The sequence below is a fragment of the Dipodomys ordii genome, unplaced genomic scaffold (assembly GCF_000151885.1).
Source record: "Dipodomys ordii isolate 6190 unplaced genomic scaffold, Dord_2.0 Scaffold96, whole genome shotgun sequence".
Taxonomy (NCBI): domain Eukaryota; kingdom Metazoa; phylum Chordata; class Mammalia; order Rodentia; family Heteromyidae; genus Dipodomys; species Dipodomys ordii.
This window is the reverse complement of record NW_012267312.1, coordinates 1,383,887-1,396,209: the sequence shown is the minus strand read 5'-3', so window position 1 is coordinate 1,396,209 and position 12,323 is coordinate 1,383,887. Positions and strand designations below refer to the sequence as shown.

General features: G+C 35.5%; 1 protein-coding gene across 1 annotated transcript in view; it reads left to right on the top strand.

Moving 5' to 3' along the window:
- LOC105993437 (dystrophin-like) overlaps positions 1-12,323 on the top strand; it is a gene marked incomplete at its 3' end in the record, with an annotated part of 1,816,642 nt that overhangs the window by 428,044 nt on the left and 1,376,275 nt on the right. Inside the window, 2 exon segments of the mRNA XM_013026710.1 lie at positions 5,869-5,961; positions 10,905-10,982. Of these exon segments, the coding sequence (XP_012882164.1) occupies positions 5,869-5,961; positions 10,905-10,982 (171 nt within the window).

Sequence of the window (12,323 nt, the reverse complement as noted above, 5' to 3'; positions counted from 1 at the left end):
AACAAATGGAGCAATGCCATTTTTTTGATAGAAGCACAGAATTCCATTATGTACATATGCCACATTTTCTTGATTCACTCATCTACTAAGGGGCATCTGGTTGATTCCATATCTTAGCTATGGTAAATAATGCTGCAATGAATATGACTATGCTCAACGATTTAGTGTGGCTTTGTTTGTGGTCATTTGGATAAATGCCCTGGAGTAGGATTGCTGGGTTGCAAGAGACTCTATGTGGAGTCTTTTGATGAACCTTCATAATTGCTTTCTAGAGTATTTGAACAAGTTTGCATTCTCACCAACAGTATAGTAGTAGTGCTCCCTTTTGGCCACATCCCCACAAGCATCTGTTGTTATTCATTATCTTGATAATGGCCATTTTAACCGGGTGAGGTGGAATCTCAGTGTTGTTTTGATTTGTATTTCTTTTACGGCCAGAGATGGACATTTCTTCATGATTCTATTGTCCATTCTTACATCTTCTTCAGAGAAGTCTCTCTTTAAGTCTTTAGCCCACTTATTAATAAGATTGTTGTTTCTTTGAGGAGTTGCTTTTGGGGGAGGTTAATTTTTTGAGTTCTAAGTATATTTTAATATGAGGCCGTTGTCTGATGTATAGCTAGTAAAGTTCTTCTCCCAGTCTGTGGGCTTTCTATTTATCTTGCAAGCTATGTCATTTGCCATGCAGAAGCTCTGCAGTTTAATGTGATCCCGTTTATCCAGACTTTCTTTGATTTGTTGTTTCTGAATCTTTACTTAGGAAGTTTTGAACTATCCCTTTCTATAGTATTTTCAGGGTATCTGACCTTAAATTAAGGTCTTTTATCCATTTGGAATTGATTCTGGTGCAGGGTGATATATAATGATCTAACTTCAGTTTTTTTTACACATTTATTATGTTGTATTTTTATTTACACATAACATTTGATATAAGAAAGAAATGTGCACAAGGACTAATGGAATAACAAAACATTAATATTATACTATATTAAGAATGTATTATAGCCAGGTGCCAGTGTCTCACACCTGTTATCCTAGCTACTCAGGACGCTGAGATCTGATGATAGTGGTTTGAAGCCAGCCTGAGCACAAACGTCCATAAGACTTTCTCCAATAAACTACTCCATAAAAAGCCGGAAGTAGCACTGTGGTCCAAGTGGTACAGTACTAGGCCTTGAACACAAAGAAGCTCAGGGGCAGTGACCAGGCCCTGAGTTCAAGCCCTGTGACTGGCAAAACAAAACAACATATTATATGCCAATTCTTTATTATTTCATTTAAAGCTTATAGAAGTGTTCTGAAGTATGTTATTTTAAATCTTATTTGACGAATGAGTAAATTGTGCCTAACAAAGGCTGAATATAGTACAGTTAGTAAATATAGTACAATTAGTAAATAGGAGAGTTGAATTCCACAGTTAGTTTGACCTGCTTCTGAAAAATGTTTTCCATTTGTTATATCATGCCTGTAATTCTCATGAATGAGTCGTTACCCAAGAAATGAGGAGCGTCCAAAAGTAGTGAGATGTTTTGCTTTTCCTGGACTATTCATACTACATGTTAAATAAACATCTGAAAGTCTATAATCAATGATCACTTTAGACATTAAGAAAAATTTTACTTGAAATATTTTGATTTTACATTAAAACAAGTATTCATTAAGAGAGGAAGGAAAAACACTACAAATTCATATGTTTTCATAGAAATTTTGAACCGTGGACTTAAAAGTGTTGTATTCCAGGACAAATTCATTGTTTTATTTGCTACAAGCATACTGTAATGGAACAATCTGAAAAGCACTGTATAAGAGAATGATGGTGGGTATAAGAAATAAGAATGGAATTTCAACTGTGATTCTTTTATGTATTATTGAATATATTTTTTCAAATTAGATATGATACCTAGAACTGACTTTATCTGTATAAACTGATTGATTCCTCATCCTAGGGACCTGAACTAGGTCCATTTGGAAGCCTTTTAGTAGCCTATACTATTTTGGTAGGTTTCAGTTTGAAAGTGAGAATGATAAGGTTCTGGACTATATATTTGTTTGATCTGAAAGCAAAATCCTGTATGCCTTGTTGAAGTTCATGGACTCCTTATTCCCCAAGCCAACTATAGTTCTGATATTATTTTGGTCATAATGGGGTTGAACTCAGGAAAGCATGCTTTCTAAATGTGTTGGCTTGGCTTACTTGCTTGGCTGATACTCTACCCCTTGAGCCATACCTCTGGCTTTTTGGTATTTATTGTAGAGATAGAGTCTCATGGACTCTTCTGATTGGGCTGGCTTTGGGCCTTGATCCTTCAGATCTCAGCCTCCTAAGTAGCTAGGATTCTAAATGTGAGCCACCAGCACCCAGCAAAATTCTTAGTTCTTTAATACTATGCAATACTTTTATTCTATATCTGAAGAATTGCTTTCTATTTCCATTCTCTGCTTATTTTTGAAGGAACATTTTGCCATTCACATCTTTCCTGTTTTGATAGATTTTATCTATCAATATAGATAGATGTATTTCTTAAGAACACTATCAGCTAACTGTATTTTATTTTCTTTAAAAAATGATACATTCTTGGGCTGGGAAGGTGGCTCAGTGGTAGAGTGCTTGCCTTGCATGCATGAGGCCCTGGGTTCGATTCCTTAGCACCACATAAACAGAAAAAGCCGGAAGTGGCGCTGTGGCTCAAGAGGTAGAGCACTCGCCTTGAGCTGAAGAGCTGAGGGACAGTGCCCAGGCCCAGAGTTCAGGTCCACGACCAGCAAAAAAAAAAAAAAAAAATGATACATTCTTGAGTGCAGATTTCCTTCTTGATAAATTTAGAAGCCATATTTTCTCAATTGCATCTGCAAAATTTTGCTCCTAAACCCCCTTCCACAATTTTCAAGGCATTATATATATTAATTCAATTTGAAAGTAGAAACTTTTTATTTCCCTCCAAATATCAAGTCATTCCTGCTTAGAAATTAAGTTCTCGAGGACATTCGTAGAGTATACATTCATTTTCTTTGCATACTAGTGGTAAGTTTTACTTGAAGTTTCATAAAAATGACACAGTAACTTTTAAGATTTATATCTAGTAAAACTGCTTTTCAAATAAGTTCCAGCATGCTAGTATTTTGAGTTCCTTGAATTTCTTTTCCTCTGGAGATTGTACAAAGATTTGTTGGGTATGAATTACAAAAGAATAACCTGTAGTTTACATTGTCAAAACATATGTATAGCAAGATTCCCTAAGCTGAGCATACAAGCACTAGTGTACTCCCAACAAAAGCCAAGGTTTTCTTTTGGGGAAGCACCCAGGCACCTAGAGGATTTGTTATTAACCTGCATACCTGGCTATAGTGAGAGTCTTACTCCTATATGTTCAATCTTAAAAGTAATAGGGGTCTGAAAACCAGGATTTTCTTGACATGATATAAGTGATCCCAGGAATAGATAAGGACCTGATGGCTTACTGGTTAATGTAAAACCTATCAATAGGCATTTTGGGAAATTAATTCTGATCCCAAGTCTGAGATTCCCAGTATCTGTATCTTTCTTATTCCATTTGCTACTTTTAGAAATATTTCTTTTCCCAGCTGGGCACTGGTGGCTCATGCCTGTAATCCTAGTTACTCAGAAGGCTGAGATCTGAGGATCACAGTTCAAAGCCAGCCAGGGCAGAAAAGTCTGTGAGACTCTTACCTCCAATAAACCACCAGAAAACCAGAAGTGGTGCTGTGGCTCAAATGGTAGGGTGCTAGGCTTGAGCTGAAGAGCTGAGGGACAGCACCCAGGCCCAGAGTTCAAGCCCCATGACCGACCAAAATAAATAAGTAAAAAAATAAAAAGAATTAGTTGCTTTCCCCACTGAAGAAGAAGATCTATAAGACACGAGCAATGTCTGCCTGATTTACCAGTGTATCCTCCAGTACCTGGATCAGGTTTTTGGGAGTGTAACATCTATATGTCCGTGACTCATAAATTAGGGCTTTCTAGATAGCCTGGGTGATCAATCACTAGGTAAGAGTTGTAGGCTTTTAACATGAAAAAGAAAATTCTGGTAGCCTATGACAAAAAATGAAATATTTGAAAGATAATGATATATAAAGATAAAAAGGCCAAGGATGTAGCATACAACAGAAAGAGCAAAGGCCCTATGAGTTAGGTGCATCTAACTCAAAACCTTGGCTTTATCTCCTTTCAGTTTTGTGACAAAGTACTATATATTGAACCTCTTTCTGTTTTACCTACATGATCAGTGTATTAATCCTTACTTTAGAGAAGTGTTAACAAGTTTATAAAGTCTACTTATTTAGCACAATGTCTCTTACAAGTAGTTACTATAAAAATGTTAGATAGTATTAGAGATTACTACTTTTCCTTAATGTAGCTCCCAAGCAGAGAACTGGGAAAAATAGATAACTTTCACAGACATTTCAATTGTATTTTAATCAAATCTTTCTAAAAGTCAAGTGATACAAAATGAGAAGGTGTCATTATGAGGGAGGATGCACAATGTCTATGTAGAGAAAACATGTTCTATGTGATAAGGATGTTGTAAGCACTGATAAATACACAGGATGTTTACATTTTATTATGCATACCAGAATAAATCACATTGTCATTGTTTCTTTGTATTTCTATTTCTCTTCCTACCCAGAACTGCCAGAAAATTTAAATATTGATTATTTTTAATATATATATATATATAGATTTATTGTAAAAATGTTGTACAGAGGAGTTACAGTTATATGAGTAGGGTAATGAGTACATTTCGTAGTGAGCATTGTTACCTCTTCTTTAGTTTTCCCCCTACCATCTCTTCTCTTCCCACCTCCCCAACTCCTCCCACCCCCTCACCCTGACATTGTAATGTTCATTTTCAACATAGTTCCTGTACATCTCGTCGTCACAATGGGTCAGCCTGCATCCCCATTTAAATGTTCGGCAATATCCCTTCCCCTCCCCAAATTACAAAAATGTATAAACAAGATGCAGAACAGCAGCATCAAATCCAGTGAAAACAGGGGTTATACCATGGGGGAAGAACATAGAAAAGAAACAAAAGAGTCACGTAGTGCATTGTAAGAACATTAAAAACACTAGCAAGAAAGAAAAAAAAACACTGTGTCCCTGCTGTGGGGTACATTTTACTTAACATTATCTCATGTGGTCATATGTACATAGCCTTTGACCTCTGCTTGTCCTAGACATGTACTAGTCATTGCAAAAAAAAAATCAAAGAAAGGTTGGACAAATGGGATTGCATGAAACTGCAGAGCTTCTGCAAGGCAAAGGACATAGCTAGCAAGATCAATAGAAAGCCCATGACTGGGAGAAGATCTTCACTAGCCATACAACGGACAAGGGTGTCATATCTAAAATATACTTGGAACTCAAAAAAAACTAAATCCCCCAACAACAAATCCTCAAAGAAACAACTGCCCAATTAATAAATGGGATAAAGACTTAAATATTGATTATTTTTGTCTCCTTAGTGGGATCATAATTCAGTAGGCCAAGTTAACTAGAAAATTTAGGGTATAGATATCTATGCCTTGTTTCAAAACAGTTCAAAGGCGAGAGTTTAGCTCAAGTGTTAAGAGTTTCTCCAGCAAGTTTGAGTTCTACCTGATAGTATCCAGTAACACCAAAAGAGAAAAAAAAGATGAGATAATTTCAATGTTTTCTTTTACATGTTTGACCCAATAGTTATTTTCTTTTGTTATATTCTTAAAGTTGAACTGTGTTTTCATTTATCATCCTCAGTCAATTATTAATTAGATGCATAAAATGTCCTTAAATCTAAGTTTCAATTTTAAAAGGCTTAATTCTGGAGATGAATCATTGCTTTGCTTAACTGCATATATTTTTTATTTCAGTTTGGAAAACAGCACATAGAGAACCTCTTCAGTGACCTGCAGGATGGGAGACGCCTCTTAGACCTCCTTGAAGGCCTGACAGGGCAACAACTGGTAGGAAATTTATTTTCAAGAATATTTACATGATCCTCAGTAACATTTCAGAATACAAACTATCTATCATTTTACGTGATCTAGTAAAATCGACTAATTTACCAAGTACTAATTAACTCACATCCAAGGATGTATTTCTGAATAAAACAATCTCACATTAAAACTTTCATTTTGATATAGTCTATTACATACAGAACAAAGTTATTTTTTCCATAAATAGACCTTATGCTAATTAATTGACATTATATGCTTTTACCTATTTGCTACTTTTCTTAACAAATGCCATTACAAAGGCTTTTATGCACAATGATCTTTAAAATTATCTTTGTGCTTTTGTGTATTGTTCAGTTACTTTACAATGGGCTTGTAACAATTAGTTTCTAAATAACAGAACAATTAATTTGTGACAGCGGGATAAATTGTAGGTATTTTAGTCCAATTTAATAGCATTAGCAATGAGAATGTAACTTCCCTTTGAGAACTGTTACCTTGTCTCATTTTAGAGCCTGGTAGTGAGATAGATATGATTATTATACTCAGTTATAGGTCAATAAAGTCATGGGTAAGTCTCAGTTCAGTTGATCAAGGTCTCATAATTGGGAATAGTTCTTAAATCCAGATCTCCTGAGTTAAATATTGTAATTTTTAGTTTATTATTATTCTTAAAAGCAGAGTTTCAGACCTCAGTCTATATAGTAAGCCACTTTACATATTAAATGAATCCTGCTAAATTACCACCTCAGTCTCTTATCTTTGCTTTTTACTACCAATCCCCAGCAGAGGCATACACTCTCTTACATATTTTATAAATAATATACAAATTCTAGCTATCATTCAATGTCAAAGTTGTCAAAAGTTCTATTTCTCCAACATGAGTCCTACAATTCTCTTACACCAAACCAAGTTGGTTTTTTGTTCTATTGTATATGTGTAGATTTTTTTGCCTGTGATGGTTTTACTCGTCCTTCTTTCCTTTCTTTGTTTCTGTTTCTTTCTTTGTTCCTTTGTTTCTTTTCCTTTCCTTTCCATTTCTTTGTTTTTTTCTTTTCTTTTCTTTTCTTTTTTTTTTTTGAGAACTGACAACCAAACTCAAGACCTTGCACTTGCCATGCCAGTATTCCTCCACTGGACTAAATCCCCTACCACTGCCTATGTTGTTTTAAGTGCATATTTTTTCCTGTACTTCTGTCCTAACATTCTTTCAAAAACTGTATTTTCTCCTTCTCAGGAAAACCTTTCCCAAATTCTCTTTGCTAATTTCTCTCCATTCTTCAGTATAGTAAACCACCTGTTTTGCCTTATTAATTTTGGTGTTTTGTGTACATATATGACTCCTCAAATGCTGAAGTCTACAGGGAAGAGATATTATCTTATACTTTTGTTTTTTTCAATCCTTATAAATTGCTAAACAAAATTATATGTTGTCAAATTCAAAATGATGCATTTTTTTTTCTTTTTGGATGGTTCTGATGTTTGAACACAGGCCCTCATGATCACTTGTTTTTCTTATTCAAGACTCATGCTACTATAGTCATGCTTCTAGCCTGGGTTTTTGCTGATTATCTGAGATATGGAGCCTCAGGGATTTTTCTGCCTGGGCTAGCTTCAAACTGTGATCCTCTAGCTCACAGCCTTCTGAGGAGCTAGAATTACAGGTATGTGCTAGGCTTTCACATTAAGGAAAAAACAAGTTCAGATTTATTGCTTTACATTCCATAATTTTATGTTAGCAAATTCAAGGGCATTGTCTTAATTATATTGGTTAGGAATATATTTGTATATAGTCATCCATTTTATATGATTTTGAACAATATATATGCATATATATTTGGAAAATATGAATATTTACATATATTTGTAAATAGATATAGAAATTAGTGTCTTAAATTATTTTGTATTCTGGGAGTCAGTCCTGGTTCTAATTATAGAAATAAATATTAGTGCCTTACAATTGTTTAGGTTCATTTGTTCACAATCTGTCCTTTTTTTGTGCATAAGCATTTAACCTCTCCCCTCCTTAAATGTGCATTAACCATTTCTTTGTTGTATTGAGACTTCCTCTAGTCATTTCCTGCATAAAGACAACACTTCCATTATCCAAAGCAACTTTGCCATAGTAAAACATTCTTTACCACAATGTTTAAACAAGGGATTTCAACAAAAGAGAAAAAAAGTAGAAGAAAATTAAACTACTTGAGACACTTATAAGGATATAATGAGGGGCTGGGAAGGTGGCTCAGCGGTAGAATGCTTGCCTTGCATGCATGAGACCTGGGTTCAATTCCTCAGCACCACATAAGCAAAAAGAAAAAAGCCGGAAGTGCCGCTGTGGCTCAAGTAGTAGAGCGCTAGCCTTGAGCTGAAGAGCTGAGGGACAGCGCCTGGCCCAGAGTTCAGGCCCCACGACCGGACCCAAAAAAAAAAAAGGATATAATGACTTTAATATTTATGTATACATGCAGAGATACAATGATCAGACTGTGTTACAGTTACTAAAGAAAAATAGGAAATGAGATTGGTATATGCCAAGGGAACAAAAATAAGCGTGTAATCTCAGTAATTGTTGCTAACAGAATCTGTTATCCATCCTTCATCCTAGACACAGTTCTTGCAGCCTTTGTCTGTAAATTTCAGCTTTGCCACAGAGCAGAATTATCTGTTTCCTGGATGCTCCCAATTTAATTGAGATATCCAACTCCCTGGGCCTGGTCTTGATCTATCCTGTACCACTAATAGGGATTGTGTATACTATAGAGCAGAAATCTTAGTACCCAATTTGGAAGTACCTGCATTTGGATTTTGGGTTCAGGGCACCCCCACGGGTGGAAAGAAATTGACTTACAAGTATAAAATTAAAATTATACCCCAAAAAGTTTCCAATGAGACAGATTTTAGCTGCCATATTAGGATCAAAAACAGCAACTTCATTTTTGAGAATTTTTTTGTCCTGATAAATATGCACATGTGTATGTAGACATTCACATTTGTATGTTGGTGTTTGAATAAAGCAAATATTACTAAATCATCACTGTGATTCTTTTGCCCTTGACTAAATGAAAATATGTCTCTTTCCTAAATATTAGGCCAAGGAGTGATTTCACTAATGGTTTTCAAAACTTGAAGTTCCTAAAAGTAACACTACATGTGCATTTTTGAGTATGTATATGTACCTTTTCTTATTGTTTTTCTTTGGGGCTAAAGTATCTTCATGTGGCCTTACCTGCTTTCTCTTTATGGTAGAAAGTGGTAAACAGCAAAATGTATGCCTTTATCTCTTTGATATTCATGAAATAAAATATTCTAGGAGGAAAAAATGGAGAGTTCATAAAATGCGAAAAGTTGAAGGAACAAGGGTATAAAAAAGATATATTAAAGAGTAAAATACGGTATCGTCAGTTGGGAGGTTCAGTAGGCAATTCACAAGTAAAGGATTCTCAAATAGAGAATTGCATGAAAGGAACAGTAGTACCTTTAGAAAGTATGAGACCAGAAAAATGGAAGTAGAATAATAGATTATTTTGTTCAGAGCATGTACAAGATTAGCACACTAATGAAAACAAAATAAATATGGAAACTTTGGCTCTGTAAACACAAACCAAATTTATTTCCTGGTTCCACCAATGATTGTTTCTGTGACTGTACATTAACTCTTAATTTCAGGTTCAGTTACTTCATGATCTGTATCATGGAACATGAAACCATTTTCCATGCAAGGGAAATCAGGTAGTACAGAGTACCTAGCATTTACTACCAAATCAATGATAATAGCAAACCTATTGTATTTATGTGGTAGGCACTTACCTAAGTGCTTTATATACATTGGATTCTCCCAAAAATGATACAGACTGTTAGTTTAACTCTGAGGAATCTGGTATACAGAAAGACTGAGAAATTTACCCAAGGTCATATAGTGCAAAAATGGCAGGCTTGGAAATTTAACTGAGTGTAGTTTTATAGTTTATGCCTTTAACTAAAATATACCCACCCTAAGTTTCAGATGAAAGCTAAGCAAAGAGTTGTCAGTAGCAGTGGACCTTGTCATTGTTGGAGATATGTAAATATAAAGGAAGAACGGTGAATGAGAAGGAAAGGAAGCTCTGATATATTCTGGGTAATAGCTAGTAAGGACTTAAGGGAAATGAGAGTGGGGTGGTTGTGCATACCTATAAATCTCAGGAAGTGGAGGCAGAAGGATTGTGAGTTTGAGTCCAGCCTGGACTATATGAGATCCTATCTTAAGAGAACAGACAAAAAATAAATAAATGAAACAAATGAAAATAGAAGCAAGGAACAAATACAAAGACCTTAACAGCAGAATTTCTAAAACTCCACAATTGGATAAATGGGGTAATTTGTGTGTCACAATGAATTATGCAGATGTTAGTTTAAAATTACAGGATGAGATATGATGTTTGGGCTAAAAATGAAGATTAAGGAACTAAAGATGATTGAGCTTTTCTGCTTCCGTGACCAGAGTAATTGAGATAATAGTCAATAAAGTAGTTTTCTTTTGCCCAGTTTAGCATTATATAACTTTAAGACTCACATCTTCTTTCTTAACAAGTGTAGAAAATTACTGCTTTTTTATCTCACTCTTAACAGTCTCCATGTATTATAGTGAGGTTTTCTGTCATTGATAAGCATATAGTAATCCATATTGGGCTACAGAATGAAGAAGAAGTCAGGGTTCATGGTGGGTAAGGAGTGGGAGGGCAAAATGCTTTCATTCTCATAGAGTGATTGGTTTATGCATTTTACAAAAGCACTATGCTCAGGACAATTAGCTCAAAGCCTGAAGATTCCTTCTATCAATCCCTCACAGTTTGGGTTCATTTAAATGTAAAATATTTAAAACTTAAAAGTGAATTTACATATCCTTGTATTTCTCGAAGACTTTTACTCTCTCTGCTGGGCAGTGAACACTACTTTTTTTTTCTTTTCAGCCAAAAGAAAAAGGATCTACAAGAGTTCATGCCCTGAACAATGTCAACAAGGCACTGCGGGTCTTGCAGAAAAATAATGTAAGTGGTGACCTGGACAGGGTCTGGATGCCATAAGACAGCATGCTTAATGTTTGAGTGAAAGCTTCAGCCCTCAACAGTGAGAACACATCGCCAGTTCTCCTGTAAATCAAAGCAGTTCTTATTACAAGCACATGTTCCACTTCCTTTGTGTGCTTGTGGCTAATGTAATTCAGGAAGCAAATGCATGTAGTTACAGGGGGCAGGAAAAGACATGGTCCAGACCTGATAGGTCTTCTCATGTTGTTTTTGGATTTGACTTGATGCGGCTATATTTGGGAGACAAATTGGATTCCTATTGCAGAATTCTGAGCAAGGAATAAAATTTACTTTCTCAGTTATTTCTACATATTCACTGTGTTCAAACATGATAATAAGGAAGTTTGAATCAAGCTAACAGTTACTAAGCACCACACCAAACATGTAGATTAGACAGAAAAAAAAAAGACTATTTTCGCTAAGGGTAAGACCAAAGATTTTTATTTTCCTCTATAATTGGTTCATTTTAACTGTTTGGAAATATATGAGTTGTGTTAGAAAAAGTAAATAATTATAGCGAAATGAGTGGGCAGGTTAGAGGAGTTATTTTCTCCTCTGAACCACATCCCTTCTATGATGGCCTTGAAGGCAGCCAGTCCTCTTTCTTATTAACTTCCTACAACCTTGCTAATTGACTGTGGTATTTACTAGGCACTTTTAGTAGCTTCCTAATTATAGTATATGTCTTACAAGGATAAATTCAAATACATTGATCAGATAGCCTTAGAGTAACCGTAAGCTCCAATAGATTATTAACTATATACATTCCCTCAAATGTTGCTCAGCATATCTGGTAGGGAGAACACATGATAGGTTACTGGAATAGAAACAGTATAACAATTGACTGTAGGAATTTAGGACCATTATCACTTAGTATCTACAAATTTTATGTTGGCCTGAGTGTCTCATGACGTAATTCTAGCTATTTAGGCTGAGAGCTGAGGATCACAGTTCAAAGCCAGCCTGGAAAGTCCAGAACATTTATCTCCAGTTAAGCACCAAAATAGGCAGAAGTGGAGCTGTGGCTCCACAGGTAGAGCCCTAGCCTTGAGCATAAAAAGCTCAGGAGCAGTGCCCAGGCCCTTAGTTCAAGGCCCAGTACTAGCATACACACACACACACACACACACACACACACACACACACACACACTTGAACCACATGACAAACCCTTTTTTGATTTAGTTGTTTTTTTTCTTTTTTTCAGATTGTTTTTTATTGTGAAAATACTGTACAGAGGAGTTACAATTACATGGGCAAGATAATGAGTACATTTCTTATCAAGCATTGTAGCCTCCTCCT